This window comes from Rhododendron vialii, chromosome 4a (assembly GCF_030253575.1).
Source record: "Rhododendron vialii isolate Sample 1 chromosome 4a, ASM3025357v1".
Classification (NCBI taxonomy): domain Eukaryota; kingdom Viridiplantae; phylum Streptophyta; class Magnoliopsida; order Ericales; family Ericaceae; genus Rhododendron; species Rhododendron vialii.
The window spans coordinates 12230743-12253552 of NC_080560.1; the positions used below are offsets into that span (position 1 = coordinate 12230743).

General features: G+C 40.9%; 1 protein-coding gene across 2 annotated transcripts in view; it reads right to left on the reverse strand.

Annotated features, from left to right (window-relative positions):
- LOC131321795 (loganic acid O-methyltransferase-like) overlaps positions 1 to 22810 on the reverse strand; it is a 97625-nt gene that overhangs the window by 72790 nt on the left and 2025 nt on the right. The window contains exon 3 of one of the 2 annotated variants that reach the window (XM_058352750.1): positions 22107 to 22520. The exons of the other annotated variant lie outside the window; for it this stretch is intronic. Coding sequence (XP_058208733.1) covers positions 22170 to 22520 — 351 coding nt within the window. The 3' untranslated portion in view covers positions 22107 to 22169. Of the gene's footprint in view, positions 1 to 22106; positions 22521 to 22810 lie in introns of those variants that run through there. 2 annotated transcript variants of the gene reach the window in all.

Here is a 22810-nt window from a genome sequence, read left to right on the forward strand (position 1 = left end):
AATTACCCAAGGCTACTGGTGGCGACACATGCAGGAAGATGCAAAGGTGTATGTGAAGATTTGTGAGAAGTGTCAAAAATTCTCACCAATGATTCGAACTCCCGCCGAGGATCTGTTGCCTTTGACAAGTCCCTGACCGTTTGCTCAATGGGGGATGGACATCGTGGGTCCACTACACAAAGCAACTGGGAATCGAAAATTCTTGCTAATGGCAACTGACTATTTTACTAAATGGATTGAAGCAGAACCACTGGCCAAAATCACTGAACCTATGATAGAAAGGTTCGTATGGAAGAGCATCATCACTCGCTTTGGGGTCCCTTACTCACTGATCACAGACAATGGATCCCAATTTCAGAAGAAATTCAAGGTTTTTTGTGTCCAGTATGGAATACGAAATTATTATTCCACCCCAGCCTACCCACAGAGTAATGGGCAGGCTGAGGCGTCTAATAAAACTATCCTTGACGGAATCAAGAAAAGGCTAGACAAAGCCAAAAGTAAGTGGCCGGACGAGTTACCGTTAGTTTTGTGGGCTCACCGCACAACGCCTAGGAGGTCTACGGGAGAGACCCCCTATTCATTGGCATATAGAACAGAGGCTGTCATACCTCTGGAAGTAGGTCTGCCGACCAACAGGACCGTTTTGGTTGAAAGTGGAGGTAATGACAGGGCCCTTGAAATCGAGCTTGATCTCACCGAGGAGAGGAGAGAAAGGGCCTTGGTCCATCTGGCTTCCTACCAGGAGCAGCTAATGAAGAGCTATAATAAGCATGTTCATCCTCGAGAATTTGGTGTTGGGGACCTCGTACTACGAAAAGTGCTCGGCAACACCAAGGTGGCCAATGAAGGCAAGTTGGGGGCCAATTGGGAAGGGCCTTATCGAGTAACCGAGATTGTAGGTATAGGGGCCTATAAATTGGCAGATTTGGATGGTAATCCAATTCCGAGGCCTTGGAATGTCCATAATCTACGAAAATTCTTTGTTTAAAGAAGCATTAAGTTCTGTTTTAGATTTGCACTACGTGATTGTGTGGGAATTACGAATATAATTCCCTTGTTCTAATTTTATTATTTTCAGTTGCAAGGGGTACGAATAACGCCCTCTTGAGTTTTACAGATTATGAATAAAATCACTTTTTGACGTATCAATAGTATGTTCTTGGCACTTGGTTTAAAAATACGAACTACGGGCTTGGTTTCCCTCATTCGTATTGGGGAGTAGGGAACCGGCACCTATACATTAAGTACGCGAAACTTAACGGGTACAAGTACGAAACACTTGTATGGAATTTAAAGTACGAGACACTTGTAAGTTTATATACAACAATTGACTTGGCTTAAAACATAACGAGTATATGTTAGCCACAATTATTCAAGTACGAGAAACTTAAAACAGTTGGGTACGTGAAACTTAGCAAATACAAGTATGAAACACTTGTATGATCTTTAAAAATACAAGTATGAAACACTTGTATGATCTTTGAAATACAAGTATGAAACACTTGTATGATTTTTTAAATACAAGTATGAAACACTTGTATGATCTTTGAAATACAAGTATGAAACACTTGTATGATTTTTTAAATACAAGTATGAAACACTTATATGATTGTTAAAATACAAGTATGAAACACTTGTATGATTCCCAACGTACGAGGAACTTAGAAACATAGAACAATTGTTTCTAAATACATGAAAGAGTTCAAGCACAGATGATTCACAAGATTTGCTAAGTATTGAACACTTATGCACAAACATACATAAGTACGAAATACTTAAAAGATTAAACTATTTGCATCCGAACAGATGCAAAGACAAGAGTAGCCAAACAAATCATAAGGTTATGCCATAAAGGGCCGAATACCTGTATTATCAAAAGTATTACCATACTAAGCGAAAGTACTGGTACCATGCAGGGTGAAATACTATGGTCACGCAGGACCAGCCATAATGTTTAAATCCATAGAAGAAACAAAATCCTACCTGCTTGCTATTTCAATCCAGGTTCTGAATCTCTGGAAGGACGTCAGCTCCAGCTAAACCAGCAGCAGCAGCAATATTTTCCTCTGAGACAACAATCTCGGTGGTCCCTTCCCGAACAGATAAGTGCTCAACATCAGTTTGTGATTCCACCTGTATTTTTTCATCAACATCTGCAAAGTCGTCAATCTGCTGATCAACATCGTCAGTTGGGGCTGCAACTTGGCGGCTTGGTAGATCGTTCTCTACCCATAGGGAAGAATCCTCGGCAACACCTACCTTCGTTAGACACGCCTCCCAGCAAGCAGCCCAGATCTCATCTTGAATGATTGGCATCTGCTCCACGTAGCTGGCCGTCGTAGCGTTGAAACCTTTCTGGTAGCCATCTTCGAATGCAGCTTTTTTGGTTTGCTCTATTTCAACCAAAGCATGGTTGAGGCTGTCTTCAGCAGTTCCAAGCTTGTCTTTTGCCTCTTCAAAGTCAGCTTTGGCTTTGTCTCTCTCTCTCTCTAGTCTAGTGATGGTATGGAGCAGCCTGGTGTTGTTGTTCAACAGCGTGATCCTTTCGTTATCAGCATCTTGGAACTTCTGGCCCAGTGTGACCATCTTTTGAATGAACTGGCAAAACATCGAACAGTAAGTAACGGGTGTAGCAATACATGATATGTGGTATTCAAAATATACATAACAACTTATATGGAAAGATCAAGTCACATTACCTTGATACCATTGACGAGTCCAGTGGAAACAAGCCGATCAAGTGCGGCCTCGGACTCCTTTTGCATGTCAACAGGAAGCAATAGACCTTGAGCAAGGGCGAGTGCTGTCTCCGAAGAGCTGGCGCTATCCCCAATGTGAACAGGCCGATCACCCCTAATGAGATTGGGGGCCCAGCTTTGAGGAAGCACTTGAATGCTCGATGAAGGAGGTTGCTGGACTGAAGCAGAGGCTTGGGCAGAGGCGTCTCCAGTTTCTTCGCTCCTGGGACGTTTGTCCCGATGAGCACCGACAGCCTCAAGGGAACTATCGTGTTCCCGAGGAGAAGAAGAAGATTGTGTTGATCCCCCCCTATTACGATGAGATCGTGGGGGGGGGGGGGGGGGGGGGGGGGGGGCCCCAGTTGATGCCACCCTATTGGCAGCACCACACCCTCGTGTGGAGACAGTCAGAAGAGTACTGAGATCAACTGGTTGACGAGTCATCGTACCTGATGTTGGGGGAGATCGAGAGTAGCCCAAGGAGGATGACTGACTGGTAATGCAGAGAGGAATGGGCTGTTGTTCGGGGACGACTGGCCTGCATTCAGATCTTCTGAGTACCACACGTGTTTGAGGAATGCCTTCAGGGATAGCAACTTCACCCGGCAGTCCGGCAAGGGTAACACCGGCTTGCAGTCTTGAATTACGTGGTCGGGGAGCAGTGGAGGTGGAAGCGGTACTGATGCTTGGATGGGCGAGCCTTCTATCGATAACCCCTCTGTACGACAGGTCGTATCCCAGTAATACTTCGGCGTTACGACCCCGACCAGCTGTTCAGGTACCAGGCTCGCCTGTATACTTTAGGATCTTGTTAATGTCCTCTGTTCGGACGTTGCTCGGTACACGTCTAGGACGCCTGTTAGCGTTTTCACCTACAAGATCGAAGTTGTAAAACCAAAATTAGACACATAGAAAAGCTACAAGAAAGCAGTAAACGAAAAATTGCAAAGATCAAAAAATGAGGAGCATACGTGGGTATCCTCATATGTGGGGGCAGTGGAGACCCACCACCTGACCATCCTCTCCTAGTTGCTCAAAGGCTCCAGTGACGTAAAGGAAATCGATCTCATGATCCCGAGCAGAGTCTGGCAGGTTTAGCACGAGACGCTTGTCTGCCCTTCTAACTTTGAAATAGTAAGTGTTATATTTAGGGTTTAGTACAATGCTGTACCACCACTGAATGTCCCAAATTCCTAGCTGGGTCCCCAGAATCCTATTCAAAGCTATTACACCCATTATCAGCCTAAAAACGTTTGTTGATACTTGCATGGGGGTGATACGGTACCAGTTTAGGATCTGGCGGAGTAGTGGGTGAAAGGGAAATCGGACTCCACCTTCGACAATGGCCACAATAGGGATACACATTTTATCCCAGGAGCCACCATCCCTATCTGCTCCTAGAGGGGCGAGTTCGAGTCCTACGTTATTAGGAATGTCATATTCCGTCCTAAATGCCACAATGGCAGTAGGGGTTTCGCATAATTTCCTAAACTTACTGGGTTTAGGGGGGTTCTCATTATCATCCGCCATAAAGATAAATCAAACGAAAACTATGAAGTCAGAAAGGGGTATGAATTAGCCTTAAAAACCAGCGGTTCTAAGATCTCAGAATCGACTAAAAATGGTGAGTAAGAACGAGGATCTTACAAAGATACTGCGATGATTTCCTGGAACGCAATCGGATTTGTAGATGGCGGTGATGGCGGATGGCGGGATATTTTCGCCTGGTTTTAGAGAGAGAATGAGAGAGTTTAAGTTTTGGTGAAAAGATCTAAAAGTATCTTCTTTGGGGTTTAAGTGCCAGGGACGGAGACGAAACGTCTCGTCTCACACCGTTACCTAAAAAGTAACGGGAGGAAGGGAATGAACTAACGGCATATTAAACGTCGTTTAGACAAAGCGTCAGTTCACATTTAATGTAAAGCGTACGAGATGCGCCACGTGGAGTCATTGCCTTGAGATGGTACGAAGGCAAAGGCGCCAAGGCATTAAATGAATATTAAAACAATGACTGCACGGGATCAGAAGAGTCTGATCTAAATAATTTTTGTTTCTAAGCTTCATATATTGCCCCCGAACAGTGGTAAATAAATGAAACTGGGGAGCAATTGTAGGGAGGTATTCCCGAACAGATAGTTTTAGTTGCCGAACACGTGATATTTGGAAGCACGTGGTAAGTATGATAGGACTTATCGCCGAGCAGCATGGTGAACAGCGATGATATGGGAAGTCATTGATCCATACAGTTTGATCGGCTAATAAAGACAAAAGACATGTGAGGTCGTTAGTCCAAGTAATTGATAAAAGGACCAGTTACATGTGAAGTGACTGGTCCAAGACGTCTGTTCGGCCTTGAGATGGTCGAACAAGAGAAAGAGCTCCAATTAAGAGTAGGAGCAGAAGGAATACTCTGGAAGATTCCAGAATAAGTCATGTCCCGTAAGGGAATAAGATCCCGAGAATATAGGATCTAAGAAAGATACCCAATGAGAATGGGATGTTCGGCCAGTAATGGAAAAGAATCCTAAAAAGGACTCTTTTCTATTAAACTGATAAAGGAAACGAGAATCCTTGATATCCTGGGTTTCCTATACGAGATGGGAATCCGATGGCAACAGGGATGCTTGGGCAACAAGCATATGAAAATCTATAAATACGAGGTAAACCTAGAGGCAAACGGTACGCAATACATTGCATTCTTATTGCTTTCCTACTGATAATTAGGGTTTGACTGCTAGTACGTGATACTAACTTTGGCATCGGAGGGCCTTTGCCACGAGAGGCAAAGGTGCACTCGCTCCTTGTCTGTTTTGCATATTAGGGCACAAACAACGAATTAGGGTTCCAGTGGAAAGGCACGAATAAGCCGTTGCAATCCAAGGTGATCTGAAGCATCAATTGTTTTCATCCCCTTTCAGATACGTGTATTCGTACGTGGCATTCGTGCCTGTTACCTGCTCCTCAAAACGAATATAGGAAAACAAGTCCTTTAGTTTGTATTCAGAAAAAACAAAGACTCAGAAATTTTGATAAACCATAAAAAATGATTTTATTCTTAATCTTTGAACTCAATGGGGCATTACTCGTAACCCTTGCAACTAATAATAAAAACAGAGGAGCTTTATTCATTACTCCCACACAATCACGTAGTGCATCCTAAAAATTAACTGAAACAAAACTGGAGTCTTTTAAACAAAGAACTTCCTCAAATTATGGATATTCCAAGGCCTTGGCACCGGGTTCCCTTCCAGGTCTGCCGAACAATAAGCTCCAATGCCCACAATCTCAATTACTCGATATGGGCCTTCCCAATTGGCTCCTAGCTTGCCTTCATTGGCCATCTTGGTATTGCCGAGCACTTTTCGAAGCACAAGGTCTCCAACATCAAAATCTCGTGGGTGGACATTCTTGTTGTAGCCTTTCATCAGCTGTTCCTAGTAAGAAGCTAGGTGCACCCTTTCCCTCCTTTCCTTGGCAAGGTCAAGTTCAATATCAAGAGCCCTGTCATTGCCCCCACTCTCAACCAATGCAGTTCTATTGGTTGGTAGACCAACTTCTAGGGGTATAACTGCCTCTGTACCATATGCCAGTGAATAAGGGGTCTCTCCCGTAGACCTCCTAGGCGTTGTTCGGTGCGCCCACAAGACCAGGGGCAGCTCATCGGGCCATTTTCCCTTTGCCTTATCCAACCTTTTCTTGATCCCATCAAGGATGGTTTTGTTGGAAGATTCTGCCTGCCCATTACTCTGAGGGTAGGCTGGGGTTGAGTAGTAGTTCTTTATCTCGTAGGTTTAGTGATTTTAGCCAATGGTTCTGCTTCAATCCACTTGGTGAAATAATCCGTTGCTACCAATAGAAATTTCCTGTTTCCTGTTGCTTTGTGGAGTGAACCCACGATGTCCATGCCCCATTGGGCAAACAACCAAGGACTCATCAATGGCACCAAATCTTCTGCCGGTGTTCGAATCATTGGTGAGAATTTCTGACACTTCTCATAGATTTTCACATAAACCTTAACATCTTTTTGCATATGTGGCCACCAGTAACCTTGGGTGATTGCTCGATGGGCAATGGATCTGCCCCCAGCATGGCTTCCACATGTTCCCTCATAAATCTCGTGGAAAAACTTTTGCATTATCTCGGGGTGCACACAAAGCAATTAGGGTCCAGTGAAGGATTTTCTGTAGAGCTTTCCTTCAGGTGACAGCCAAAACCGTGCAGATTTTACTCTAATCTTATGAGCCTCCTTTTTATCAGTGGGGAGTATCTCATCTCGTAAGAACTACATAATTGGATCCATCCAACTTGGACCTTGGTTCACTTCCAAGATCAATTCTACGCTTCTTCTAATGCTTGGCTCAGCAAGATAATCCACTGCCACCTTCCTCTTGAATTCTGTTGGCACAGCTGCTGCCAACCAAGCGAGGGAATCTGCATGGGAATTCTGCCCGGAACCTATTTGCTCAATGTACACCCTCTTAAAAGTGTCCAATAGATCTTTGGCTGCCTCTACATATGCTACCATCTTCTTACTCCGGGTTTTATACTCTCCGGACAACTGATTCATTACAAGTTATGAGTCACAATAAACTCTTATTCGTTTAACCTTCAGGGTTTTTGCACTTCTTAAGCCAGCTAAGAGTGCCTCGTATTCTACCACGTTATTTGACGTACTAAATCCTAGCCGAACAGATAGTTCCAACAACACTCCTTAAGGAGGAAAAAACACAACCCCGATTCCTGATCCAGTATTACATGCTGATCCATCAACAAACAGCTTCCATTCTAAGGGATCCTGTTCGGTTGGGGCCTGGTTCTTCTCTGTTGGTGGTTCAGTTACCTGCTCCTTTCTCGTAGGAGGCAAAGACGCTACTGCAGGTGAGAACTTACCACAAAATCAGCCAACACTTGGCCTTTGATTGCCATACGCAATTGATAATCAATATCATATTGGCTTAACTCGACGGACCAAGTTGAGATTCTTCCGGAGAAGTCTGCTTTTCGTATCAGTGATTTCAAAGGGAATTCAGTATAAACTACGACATTGTGGCTCTGGAAATAATGTAGCAATTTCCTAGTCGCTGTCCTTAATACCAGGACAAATTTCTCGAGGGGCAGATATCTTGTTTCTGCGTCTAGCAATGTTTTGCTCACATAATAGACTGGGATTTGCTCGGATCCCTTATCCCCTAACAAGACTGCACTGACAGCATGTTCAGAGACGGCCAAATACAAAACTAAAGACTCACCTGGCTCTGGAGTTGACAGGAGTGGGGCTTTAGCTAAATAATTCTTCAGGTCCTGGAAGGCCTGCTCACACTCTGCTCCCCATTCAAATCCTTCCCTTTACTTTAACAATTGGAAGAAGGGTCTACACTTGTCACTTGATCGGCTGATGAATCTATTGAGGGCAGCTGCCATCCCAGTTAGCCTTTGGACTTCTTTCATTGTCTTAGGACTCTGTAGGGCCATTATTTGATTAGAGTTTGCCTCAATCCCTCTTATGGTTATGAGGTGGCCCAAGAACTTTTCAGATCCCACTCCAAATGCACATTTCGTGGCGTTGAGTTTTAGTTTGTATTTTCTCAGGATTTCAAAGGCCTCTTTTAAATCCGCTATGTGTTTTTGGTTAGTCTTACTTTTCACTACCATATCATCAATGTAAACCTCCATGGTTTTTCCAAAGAGCTTTTTAAACATGATGGTTGCCAGTCTTTGATATGTTGCCTCTGTGTTTCTCAATCCAAAGGGCATGACACTATAACAGTACAACCCTTGTGGTATGATGAAAGGTTTTTCCTGATCAGGTCCAAACATAGCAATTTGATGATATCCTCGATATGCGTCGAGAAAACTCATCCGCTCGTATCCAGCAGTGGCATCTACTAACTGGTCAATTCTGGGAAGAGGGAAGCTATCTTTTAGGCACGCTTTGTTCAAGTCTGTGAAATCTACATAGACACGCCATTTTCCGTTCTTCTTTTTTACCACCACAGTGTTGGACAACCATTCTGGGTAGTAAACTTCTAGTATGGCCTTTGCTTTGAACAAGCGGTCAACCTCCTCAATAACAGCGTCCACGTGCTGCACAGTTGCCCTTCTCTTCCTCTGAATGACTGGCTTATGTTGTGGATCAACGTTTAAGTGGTGGCAAATGACATCTGCATCCACCCCGGGCATTTCCTCGGGTACCCAGGCAAATACGTCAACGTATTGTTTTAGGAAACTCACCAATTCAGCCTCTTCCTCTGATGGCAGTGATTTCCCAATTAAAAAATACCTATCAGGATCAGTCTCGTTGATCTGTATTTTCTTTAAGCCCTCAATTGTTCTTTCTACTGGATTGCTTCCGACATCTTCTATAGTCGGTTGATCCGGTATTTCCACCGTATGAACTTGATGGGCCTTTGGGAGTCTTTTGATGGTGGAAATCAAACACTGTTGTGCTATTTTTTGATTACATTGGATTTTTTCAACCCCGTTGGATCTAGGAAATTTTACCATCTGATGGTAGGTGGAAGAGACTGCCCTCATCTTGTGTAACCATGTTCTTCCTATAATCACATTATAGGAAGATGACACGTCCACTACTAGGAATCCCTGCCCGAACAAGCAGAGTTACCTTGTCCAATGGCCAAACCACACCTGCCCGAAATTTGACCAAGTGGGTTACTGATTGTACCAAATCTACTTGTGTCAACCCCAATTTCTTAAATGCGTCGTAATATAGCACTTCGGTGCAACTCCTTGAATCCACCAGGATTCTTTCCATGTCATATTCCCCAATTCGTAGGGTTATGACCAAAGCATCGTTGTGTGGTACCTGGACTCCTCCCAGATCCTCATCCGTGAAAATTATGCTCTCGTTGCATGCTTCTTTGTCACGTCCTCTTTTCTTCCCCAACCGCATCACATGTTGGTCGTGTTTGATTCATCTTTGGAGCAATCTTACCTCATTCCTTGTATAAGGCTCGGCCAATCCATGTATCATATGGATTATGGCCCTTGGATTTTGCTCGTAATCCAACTCCATTACTTTTTCTTTATCCTTGGGATCTTCCTAGATAAATTCCTTGAGATAGCCCTATGAGACTAGATCATCAAGGTGCTTTTTAAACATCTCACAATCCTCAGTCATATGGCCCCAGTCCTAGTGGTAACTGCAGTGCTGATTCGTAGCACGTTTCATATTCTTATCTCCAGCTAGACTTGGGGGCCACTTGAAGTAAGGCTGATTTTTTATTCGATAAAGAATCCTATAGATGGGCTCCTTCCAAATCGTGGTAATAGAAAAGAAAGATTTGGGATCAGGAGCTTGCTTATCCTTGTACGACTCTTTCTTTGCCTGCCCATAATCTTTCTTCTCTCGATAAGTTTTGGGCTCTGGCTTATCTGCTTTTTTTGCAGGCCCTTTAACTTGCTCGGCAACCATCTTGTTGTCTTCCCGGAGTATGTCATCCTCGTTCCTGGCGTGCTGCTCTATTCGTTCCATTAACTTTACCAGTGCTTTTACTGGACTCATGTTCAAGGATTTACGCAGCTCTCCCCGAACAAGCAACCCGGTCTTGAACGTAGCTATTGCATACTCCTCGCTGCAACCTTCAATCTCGTTGAAAGTTTCCCAGTACATCTTTGCATAGTTCCTGATTGGCTCATCCTCGCCTTGTTCCATAAAGAAGAGGCTCTTAAAAGTCTTTGGGGCTCTTCTGCTTGTTAAGAACCTTGCAGTGAATTCTTTGGCCAACTGCACCCATGTTCGGATGGAGCATGAACACAACTTATGAAACCAAGACAAAGCTACCTTCCCCAAACTCGATGGGAACATCTTGCACATAATTGCATCGTCTCCTTCATGCATAAACATTGCCTGCTGGTAGTGCTGTATGTGTGCCATAGGATCAGCATTTGTTTCATAGAGGATGAACGTTCCGTGTTTCACTCTGCTCGGTAACCTAATCTCCTGTAACTTTCTTGCAAAGGGTGAAGATGCAATATTTCTGAGTGCTTTCCGTGCTGCTTCTCGTGCAGTCATGGTTTCATCTTCTTGGCCCTTTGACCTGTTAGGTCTAGCCTTTTTCCAATCGGAGTCAGGTCTCTCGTACCTGTTCCTATGATGTTTTCTAGTCCTCTCCTCTTGTGCGGTAGAACTTCAGCCCCTACTCCTCATTCTCCTTGAAGAAGCCTTTCGCTATTCTGGTGTTTGGCTCTTACTCCTGCTCCTTTCTTTTCCTGGAGAAACTTTATGTCGCCTTGGGGTAAAACTTCTGCTTCTGCTCCTTCTTCCTCGTGAAGGAGCCTTTATGTATTTCACCATAGTATACTCATCTCCCCTGGAATTTCTCCGTGAGAGTCCAGAGTCCTCCGGGTGTTCTCGGATCCTTTCTAACTCCTGGATCTCGTGCTCTCATTTTTTGATCAAACGAGCATATTTCTCGATTTTCTGCCTCTTTTTATTGAGGACATCTTCGCTGTAGTGCATACTTTTTAAGTGTGCAACCGACTCATCCCTTTGATGGGATTTACTCCTTCTCGTGGATCTTGAGGCTGTTCTTCCCTCTCTGTTTTTAGAGTTGTCATGATCAGTAAGGGGGCGACCGTTACACGTGGTCCTCCTATGCCCACCTTCGGGCTTTTTCGGAGCTCCGGGTGGAGATTTATCTCTATCTCCATCTAGCAGGTTCTTTGGATCGTGTGGTGTTGCTGGATCTATTTCCACCATGGTCGTATTTCAAAGGGAACTCTTTCGTTCCCCACAGAAGGCACCAATTGTAGGGGGTGAAAACAATTGGTGCTTAGAATTGGACCAGATTGCAACGACTTCCATCGCCTCTTCACCGGAGCCCAAATTCGTCATCGGAACCCTAATTTGCAAAACAAACAAGGGGTGAGTGCACCTTTGCCTCTCGTGGCAAAGGTCCTCCAATGCCTAAGTTAGTGTCACGTACTAGCAGAAAACCCTAAATATTAATAGGAAGTATAGTATGAATGCAGTGATTTGCGTACATTTTGCCTCTAGGTTTTACCTCATATTTATAGATTCAAGGATGCTTCCTACCCAAGCATCCTTGTTGCCTTAGGATTCCTATCTCGTATAGGAAATCCACGATATATTGGATTCTTGTTCCCTTATCAGTTCATTACCTTAGTCCTTTTAAGACTCTTTTCCATGACTGGCCGAACATCCGACTCCCGTTGGGTATCTTTCCAAGATCCTGCATTCTCGAGAACTCATTTTTTAACGAAATACACTTTCTCTAGACCATTCTAGAATGTTCCCTCTACTTCAGCACTTTGATTAGAATTCTCTCTCTATTTGGATATCTTATTGCCGAACAGATTGTATGGTCCAGTTACTTCACATGTAACTGGTCCTTATCATTTATTTGGGCTAAAATGTCTTCTCAGGAGTTCCCCCTCTGTTCGATCTCTCTCTTTGCCGAACAGTAATGCCTGGGCAGTGACTTCGCATGTCACTGTTTCTATTATATTCGTTCCATGGTCCCTCATACCATGTTTACTAATTCTACCTGTTCGGGAATACCTCCCTACAGATCACCTTCCCACTTCTGAGAATGGTGATTGTCTTAGCCTCTTCCAGACTAGGATTCAAACTACTCGGGCCAAAAGAATCACCTACATAATGATTACCGGCGGTATTAACTAGAGGTTGAGAAGGAAATTTTTCCTTCTCTTGCTGGACTTGTCCAACTGTCGCCGTCAACTTGGTCAATTGGGTCCTAATGTCACCAATTGCCTGCTTAGTCTGCTCAGTGAAACTAATTTGAGATTGCATGAGAACCTTCATCATCTCATCAGTTTGCATATCCCGCGGGGGATGGTTAATGCCTGGGGGTGGTCCAAAAGATGAAGGGCCGAACCCCTGCTGCTACTGAGGTGGGTAACAAAGCTAGGTCATTTCTCCTTGAAAGGGCCAGAATTGCTAAACTTGTGGCTGAGGTGGTGCCTAAGGTTGCACCGAGGCTTTTTGATCCCTCCAACTCAAAAGTGGGTTTTGGGCCCACTCTAAATTGTAGGTATTTGAATATGGGTCCCAACACTGGCTAATCGCGTTCACCTCAGCCTGATTACTATGATATGCATGTTTAACAATGGAAAACGCAGGGCAAGTAGTGACTAAATGCCCTGGACAATCACACAAAGCACACACCTCCTCAACTCTCACCTTGCTGACCTGTTGGACTTGCTTAAGCTTCAAGTTCTCTAATTGCCTAGCCATCTTGTCCAGCTGAGATTGGACATTATGCTTTCCCACGCTCGATGGGAAAATGTCAGACCCACCGGGTCCCTGAGCAGCCATGCCCTATTACCGAGTTCATAAGGTTCCCAACTTCGGTGTTTCTCGACCAACTCATCTAGGAAGTCCCACGCATCGTCAGAGAACTTGTTTAGAAAATCCTCCTCCTTACAGAGGTACTCAAGTTGTTGGGTTGTTGTAATATTCAAACCCAAATAGAAAAATGTCATAAACTAGTGTTTCACGAACCCATGATGCGGTAAGGACAACAGCAAGTCCTTGAACCGCTCCCAGCACCTTAAAAACGACTCACTTTCTGCTTATACGATTGAACTTGGCGAGTCAGGTACTTCAATTTACTCTCCGAGAAATATTTCTTGTAGAATAGATTTCAGACAGCAGCCCACGTCGTGAGAGACTGTGGTTTCTGCATCCGCAACCACTTATCCGCGTTGTCCTTACGAGAGGATGAGAAAAGGTAAAAGCAAGCATTCTCCCACTGAACAGTAGTGGCAAGGGTGAGCACCAACCGCTCGAAAATTGCGGACATGGTCATACGGATCCTCATTCTCCTTCCTGTAGAAAAGGGGAAGGGCATTATGTGTACTAGGCTTAATGGTGAAAATATTACGTGTCTCCACCGTCTCGGTCGGCAGAACTATTAGTCCGAGAGGAGTGGTCCTATCAAGATGTATATGCTCACACATCGACTTTTGCACCTCTCCCATTGATGGCTTGATTATTAAATTAACGAAAAGGCCACCTATATCAACTGACTCACCACTAAAAGACTCTTCCTCCATGGTTACTCTCGTTACCGTCCCCGGTAATGACGCCAAAAATGCTTGACGATTTTCTAGTCCTAAATTAATGGGTTGCCCTAAGCGTAGAGCAGAGACCGATGTAGCACAATATCTGGTAAATTCGGAGCCGAATCCACAGAAACAGTGATGTGTGCTGACTAAAAATTTGAGTTACTTATTTAAACTGGCTCTTAGGTAGCCACACCTTGTCGTTTTACACGAAGATTAATTAAAACTTGATTGTACTTTTCAAATAATTAAAGGAAGTATAGTCGTAGGGTTCATAGCACTCGCAACCAGTCCGGATTAGCCTGTTACATTCAGTGTTCTTAAAACGTTTGATTTTTGTGAGAAAAAGATACCCCGAAAGATGCGAATCCTTATGGTTGCCGTTCACCCATGCGCAGCGAAGAATGGGTTTTGGACACTCATTCTCCCGTTCATATGGGCTCCGATAATGCCCGAATTCTTTTAACGAATGTTCTTTATTAACCTAAAATTGTTTTTCCTTTATTGTTTGAAAATAGGAGTAGTGCCCGAACTAGTCATAGTGTGCTAATCACCCCATGACCCTATCTATACGACTACTCACTAATCATTGCGCATAAAATAAAAGAAACCCTAACTTGAAACATGCTTCTATTGTGCGAGATGAAAAATAGATAGAAAAATATCAACTAATTAAATATTAGCGAATAACTTTTATTAAAAACATAAATTAAAACCAATTACCAGAGTGCAAGTAATTGAACAAAACTTAAAAAGTAAACAATATTGATGGCAGTCGGCACCCTATTCTTTTTATTTTGTCCGTCGGCCGTGATTTCTTCGGTACAAAAAATCCCTTTTTTCCAAAAGCTGTTGCTGCCTCCCTTTATAATATAATAAAACCCTATTCCTCCTTTCGTTCCGACAGAATTCAACCATTTTTCCCATGGCTCACCATTTAGTCATCAACTAATAAACATTGGGCCCAATCAATGGAATTGCAACCCGTGGACTAATTAGTGAACTCTTGACTCCATATGACCTTCCAATGGTCCGCTTCAAACACCATTTAATATTTTTAACTTTGTGCTTTTTTATATCAAACCCTCCAGATACCTACAACACAAGAATAAAAGCATAAAACTCCAAGTAATAATATACATGAGACTTAACAAAGATAAATTATGGGGCGCTAATGTGAATATTTATGCGCTTATCACATAGATGGTTTCAGAGGAAACCAAGAGCTGTTGGGGGTTTCTTGGCAGTCAAAATTCCGATTGGCTGTTGCCCGTTCCTGTTCTCTTCTTCCTCTCCAATGTTGTTGACAACTGTGACTGGTCGCGCAAGGTTGGATTTTTCCCATTCTTTAAGTTCCTTTTTTTTTTTTTGGCTTCGTGTTTCTTTTGCTCAGCTTATTTGACTTATTCGATTAGTGTTGGATAATGTCTTGCGTATTTTATTGTTTGAATAGTGTTTTGTAGAGTTTGGTTTGGTTGTGTAGCTATCATTGATTGAGTTCTTGAATTGAAGTTCCTGTGTTGTACGGCTGTTTAGGGTTTTCTATTTGAGTTTGGGTGGTGTTATGTTCTTTTGAATTCCGCAAGAGTACTTCCAGCACTTCTATTTTGGGCGATTGTAAGGTCTCTCAGTATTTTTGGCTTCGTAAATTCTTTGCACCAAATTAAAGTATTTAATGAGTTCTTTAGTTTGGTGTAAAAAAGAAAGAGAAATTACTAATCTGGTGAAAGGATTACTTAGGATAAGGATTTGTGGGAGGTTAATGGAAAGAAAGTGGAAAATGATGTAAAAAGCAAAATTGATGAGTCCCTGCACAATCCAAACTCAGCATAATGTGTTCTTTGATAATGCCGGCCTTCTGTCATTTCTAATGCCTTGAGTGATTTTGTGCCTTATTTGATTGGTTTAGTTTCAATCTTGCAGGGTCAAAACCCTCTGTTTCCACGAATCCTCGGGCATGAGGCTGGAGGGTGAGTTTTTCTTTCCAAGATAACCTTACTAACCAGATTTCTTAGGCAATATCCAATCTTAACTCTTTTATTTTAGTAAAGTTTAAATTAAAAGCTTGATCTGATAATGGAGCCCTGTAACCCTTACCTTAATTTTATCAGCGAATGTAAATTCACGACATATCTAACCTAATAATAAAAGAACGTTAAAAGGGTTGGGAATTTTTTGATCCAATTTTTCCAATCAAGCCGCTGAATTGGAGGAGTTGCAGGCTAGCCTTCAGGGGTATTTATGTCCAAGGCAACAGAAGAATGTTGTCCTCATCTCAACTATAGATTTTTCTCATGGAGCAACAGATGCAGCCATGTACCGAGTCTTAAAAAAGGCAACAACACAGTCTTTTCTCTCTCTGTTCATCTACGGTTCTTCCTACCACGCCGTGGCCGTTCGCTTGGCCCTTCCTTCCATGCTTCGGTAATCCATCTCATCTCTGTAGAAGATGGAGGAGAGAGAGCGAGAGAATGGGTGAGAGGGGTTTGGCTGCTCTGGCATGGATGAAAGCTGTTTAGATCTGACCCTTGCTAGATCGCCGTGCCATGCTCTACCACCTCTTCGGCTCCTCCGAGCCACCTCCTCGGCCAACATCTTTCAGAGGAGCCACCTCCTCCGACATCAGCGTTTTTAAAATAATACAAAAAAAAAACAGCCGCGTACAGTGGGTTTCACACCCGCGACGCCGCCGGAGTGTCGCCGGACGCCGCCTTGAGATTTCGGAACCACCACAGCAATCTACAGACACCGTGCAACACTTACCAAGCTTAGAATCGCGTTTTAGGTAGTTTTCCGGAAACCCAAAACCTTAATCTCCATTTTAATGGAAATAGGACCAAAACTTAACTTTTGATGTAGATTGTGACCTAAATTTAATTTATTAATTAATATTTAGTCCTATTTTCATTAACTTTTAGTCCTATTTGTATTGAAATGTTTTTAGCAGGCCTTGCATTAAATTGGATGGTTTGATTATTGCGTAGATAAGAAGTTATGGTAGATTGTGGTATTGAAATCCATGTGTAGGTGAAGAATTATGCCATTAATATATTTATCGGAATAATCGTAGTTTATGTAGTAATTATATTATAATTAAATATGTAAGGATTTTGATTTAAAATGTAAATGAGGAGATATTTTCTTTTAGCAAAAAAAAAAAAGTTACTACTTATAGGCTAATCCCAAAATATATTATTGGCCATATTAGTCTCATATCACCTCATTATAAAGAACTAATGTTAAACATTTATTGTATTTTGTTTAAAAAAAATAAAGTTAAATAAATACTAAATTTAGTAATATGCACTTTCGAATAAAAATTAGTTTGAAAAATCTATGAATAATAATATGGTAGTTAAAGATAATATTTTAAATAGAAAAATAGTGAAAATATTTTATAAATTCTAAATGTGAGAAATAGACTTAATTTTAAGTGTAGTAATTAATTGTTTGACTAAATATTTATTTTGTGATAATAAAGAAAAAAAAATTTCAAGAATTCTATATAAGTTGATATTATCAGTTTGGTAAAAGAAAAAGTAAAAATATTATCTTTTAAGATAATGATTTTATTCGAACCGCCGTATGCTTATTTTGACTTATTCATCAATTAATATTTAATAAATTAGAATATTATTATGTCAAATATTGTATTTGTAAGTTTTGTATGCTGTTGATTGTTACGTGGATTATTGTAATTTGAATTACTACGTAAACGTAGAAATTGGACAATAGGTACCCTGGGTGCATTCGTGGCTGAATTGAAACTGAATAGACATTAATAAAGCAATTGTCACAAAAGTGATAAGTGATTGGAGATTGTGCGCTGTGTCATGGTTGGAAATTATTAGGAGAAAAACATTCTCGATGGAGGAGAATCGTAGAAACTATTAAATACCAGATAAATTCATAAAAGGCTACATGTGACTGCGTGTTGAGATTGTTGTATAATTTTGTGTTATTTCATTAAAATTGCAAATTATGGTATATAAAGCACTTCCACGGGCACGAAATCTTCGTGCTTGCACGACGGAAAAAACCTAGTTACATGAAAGGATCCCATCCAACGATATAAGCCTTTCCAAAATTTCATTGAATATGACAAGAGAACTTGATGAAAGAGTTCATCTGTTTGATGAGGATTTTGGTCTCACTTGATTTTGATATAGAAATCTGATGAATGGTTGGAACTCCTCTCTCTCTCTCTCTCTCTCTCTCTCTCTCTCTCTCTTTGTGTTTTTTTTTCCAGGATTATGGAGAGTGTTGGAGAGGGAGTGACGGGGCTTGTGCCGGGAGACCATGTGCTTCCAGTGTTTACTAGGGAATGCAAAGAATGTGCTCACTGTAAGTCGGAAGAGAGTAACAAGTGCGATCTTCTCAGGATTAACACGGATAGGGGAGTGATGATCCATGATGGGAAATCAAGATTTTCTAAGGACGGAAAGCCCATTTACCATTTTGTCGGAACATCCACCTTCAGCGAGTACATGGTGGTACATTGTAGAGACCCGTATATTTTTAATTCTTGAAATATTTATTAAATGTTTAATTGAGAAAATATGGGTTATTTGGTGGTTAATTGGATTGAGGATTGAAGTGGTAGAATAGAAACTAGAGGGGGTGTGAGTGTGATTAAAGGATATATGGGTATATATAGTGCGTGTGTGGTGTGTAGGAAATCATTTTCTCTCATTTCTCCCTCTCTCTCTACCGTCTCTCTCTCCCTCTCTTTCTAGCCGAATATCTCTCTCTCTCTCTCTTGTTCTCTCACAAAACCTTGCTCCATCTCTCCAAAACCTTAAGAATCAACCTCCCTTAGGCCTTCCAATTGTGTTCGTGAGCTTGGAATTCCTTGGGTGAAGCTTGGAGGATAGCTTTCTTTGATTTTGAAGTTCGAGGAGGATAGGGCTTGCTCAAATTTCATAGATCTTGGTTTTTGTCACGAGGTAGGGACTTCTTTACCTCTCTTATGTGTTTATAAGATGATTTGTTGTGAAAATCGAACCTTGATTGTCCCCTTTTGCTCTCGTTGAAGTCTGTCGAAAACTGCAGAAATCACCCAGGAATCTATCCCCAAGCATGAGAGATCGATTCCTCATTCAAATCTGGATTTTTGCACCTTGGGGATCGATCCCTATGAGAGGAGGGATCGTTCCCCCCCCCCGGACAGTTTTGACCCTATTTTGTGTTCCGTCAATCGTATCGACTCTCGATCGCTTCTAAACCTTTTTGGACACTTTCTAACCTATCTCAAGCATGTTCAATTAACTTCCTATGATTCATTGATGTTATTTTTAATCCGTTGGCCTTCTATTAGTAAGGAACGAATAGAAATTCACTTGGTTAAAATTGTCACTACAAGAAAAAGTATGTTTAGTGACGAAAAAGTGGCGACAAAATTTAATTTCGTCGCTAAATGAGTATATTTGGCGACAAAAAAATAAATTCGTCACTGTTTTGATAACTTCCTTGACGAAATTATTTTGTCACCAATTCTAACTATTTAGCGACGAAAAAGATATTTTTGTCACCAAAGGCTCTTATTTGGCGACGAAATAAAATTTTCGTCGCCAAAAGAGTAAAAAAGGAGACGAAATTATTTTTTGTCGCCAAAGATAACTATTTAGTGACGGAAAAAATATTTTGTCGCCAAATGAACCAATTTGGCAACGAAAAATATCTTCGTCTTCTTTTTACGTTTTCAGTGACGAAAAATTTATCCTTTGGTGGCGAAATTTATGAATTACGCTTTGTCACCAAGTATATTTCGGGCATAACTCTTTGCTCAGAACTCCGATTGAGATAATCTAAATTGGGTTTGAACAATAACATAAAAAGCTATGATTTTTATGTTTATTAAAATTGCTAATTTTAATGTTTAATAGTTCAAAATGGCGTTCAAAATATATTTTAATGTTCAATGTATGTGTTATATATTAGATATTTCAAACATATGCTGAAAAGTTTGTGTGGTGTAGTTGGTTAAAGCTTGCGTGCAAAACTTAGGAGACTCGGGTTCGAAACCCCGCAGGAGCAAGAAAGTGAGATTTTTTTCACATATAAGAATGTCTTTCGCGACGAAAAATTTCGTCACCGATGGCTCACCTTTGACGAGCCAAAGGGAATAATTTGTGACGAAATTTTTTGTCATCAAAAAAGCACAATAGGTGACGAAGAAAATTTCGTCACCAAGTCATTTTTCCGTGACGAAATTTTTCGTCACCAAAAGGCACTATAGGTGACGAAAAATAGATTTCGTCACCAGGTAGGAATCCTCGACAACCTTTAGTCGACAAATTTTTTTTCGTCACCTATATTATTTGTGACGAAAAACATACAATTTGCGACGATTTTCATTCGTCACCCAATGCAATTTTTCTTGTAGTGTGTGTTAAAATGAAACTCATTGATTGATTGACTACTTGAGAGTATTTGTGGTATATTGTTGGCATAACGTATGATGTTTCATGCATGAATGTGATTATGAGAAAGTCCTAATTTGCATGTTGAGTAAGAAAGTAGTTGTTCGGGTCGGAAGTTGGGATAGAGAGTCTCGTAACGCAATGGGTGGTAATACGGAGACTCAAGCGGGTCTTGTAGCGCAAGGGGTGGTAATACGGTGATCCAAGCGGTTAGGGTTCTTTGTAACGCAAAGGGTGGTAATACGGTAACCCTTTTAGTGTTTTACTGTAACGCAATAAGTGGAAATACAGATGGTGGAGATTGGTGATAGTGAGTTGTGTCAAAAATTGTAGAGTTGCATGAGTTTTGTGAACAATATGGCTAATTTGTGATAGTGGCATACTTAGAATGATTGTTACGAATTATTGGCATCCCTGTGAGTTGATTACTATTCATCGATTGAGCTATACTTTCATATCTTCTTCTCTCTACACTTATCATCATGTTTGCATATAGAATTGCTAAAAAAAATTCTACTAAGCTAGTGTAACTCAACTTATCATTCTTTTTAAGTTCAAATGCCGGACAATAGTATGCATGCTTTATGTGTTGGGATGTGAATACTTTTGGAAGCTAATTTCATTTAGTTACCTTAAAATCTTTGTAATGACTTTCTTTTGATATAAAGATGCGTCTGTAACTAACCTCTTTAGAATTCCTTTTGACTAAATCTATTTGTAACCTAAGAACTTGTCCGTACTTTTGCTTAAGCTTAATTTGGGCCGGAGTGCTAATGTACGTTGTATATTTCCTTAAACTTGGGACTTGTTTGTAAATTAAACAGATGGGAACTCTTTTGGGATATTACTAATGATATGCAATAATCTTTTATTGAAATGGAATATTTATTTATGTTGAAAATCGAGGGCGTGACATACATGGTGGTTATCTTGCCAAGATCAGCCCACTTGCTCCTCTTGACAAAGTTTGTGTTCTTAGCTGTGGCATCTCCACAGGTACTAAACAATGACAATATCATTTTAGTAGATTTTGCTTTGTATTGAGTTTGCTATCTTCGGTTTTTAATTTTCGTGTTTCCAAATATGAAAATAACGAAAAGTTTGACGGACATAACACATATCAATACAATATCTTCATTTCATTGTTCAAAAACAGTTGAGGACAACTGAAAAAAGTATATTGTTGGTTTTCTTGAAAAAAAAAAATGTATTAGCAAAAAGAATGCCAAACAGTTTTTGCTGCTTTTATGTATTTTTTTTTCCTGGTAACTTCAAATTTACTACTTTTAGATTGTAAAAAGTTTTATTTTAAATTTTGTGTTCCTTGTATAATGAAACTCAACCCTCTCTTTTGGAGTAGTTATGCTGATGTAATTGTGTGCTTGCTTGCATAGATATCACTTTTTTGGGTATAAATAAAATAAATTCTTGGTCTCTTTTCTAGCTTTGTGTGGTTGACTCGTTTAAAATAGAATCACCATATTCTTTGTTTCCTGATTCTATCTCCTCCTCTTATTGATTGATGTTTAAATTTTGCATTTATAGTGCACTTGATCCTTCTGGGAAATGGTAATAATTTACGTCTTTGTTTTTTTTTTTGTTTTTTTTTTTTAAACTTTTGGAATGGATACGGATAATTTGAGCCTCATTATTATTTACCTTTTAATTAATTCTGTTATTGTTTATGGTACTCATTTATTCTGCGATTTATGCTTTCTTACAAGCTAAATGGTTTTTTTTTTTTGCTCGGCAAACGAATCATTTTATAAAACTCGAAAAGGGTACATCGAGGGAAAGAAAATTAGATGAAAAGTACAACATACTATCCAACCAAGGTTGGATAGGCAGACCTCGAGGAGACAGAGAGGTAGCCTCCATTATTCAGAACTAAATGACCCAAAGTTTTCCAAACCCACAAATAGATTTATGGTGGATTTAGCTAAATATTGCCTTTGCGTTTTAGAAGGGCAAAATGGTAAACATCTTGTCGGACTACCTTGTCGTAGAGCAGTCGATTCTTTTGCAGATTTTGCCCAAAGAGATGAAAGAGTTGGTCCATGTTTTCACTTCCGAAATGATCCTGCATGAGGTTCTCCTTGATAGCTCTTACGTCTGCACAAGTCCTTTCGATATCCAAGGGCCTCGGGTCGTAGTTGGAGGGGTGACTCAAAGAACAAATTTTCTCAATGGTAAAACACTTGTTCATTTCGACGACCATCTTCACCTCCTCATTGCTTGGCAAATACAGAGGTAAGTTGAACGAGTCCAGTTTTTCTTCAGTTATGACTCCCTGTATATCAAATAACACCGAGCTAACTGTAGTTACCAAAAAAACTGAGCTAAATATTAGTCTCTCCATCCCTGTTTGTCAATCCACAAACATATTTGAGCAAATTGTGTCAATTGTATGCTTTTACCCTTCTATTCAAATATTGAATTAATTGATTGAAGGGTAAAGTTGGAAAGACAAGAATTGTACAATGCAATCATGATGTTTCCTAAAAGAGTTAAGACACCCCAAAATAGACCAACAAACACGGATGTAAGAGTACTTAATAAAGTGACTTCATTGTGTGTGTA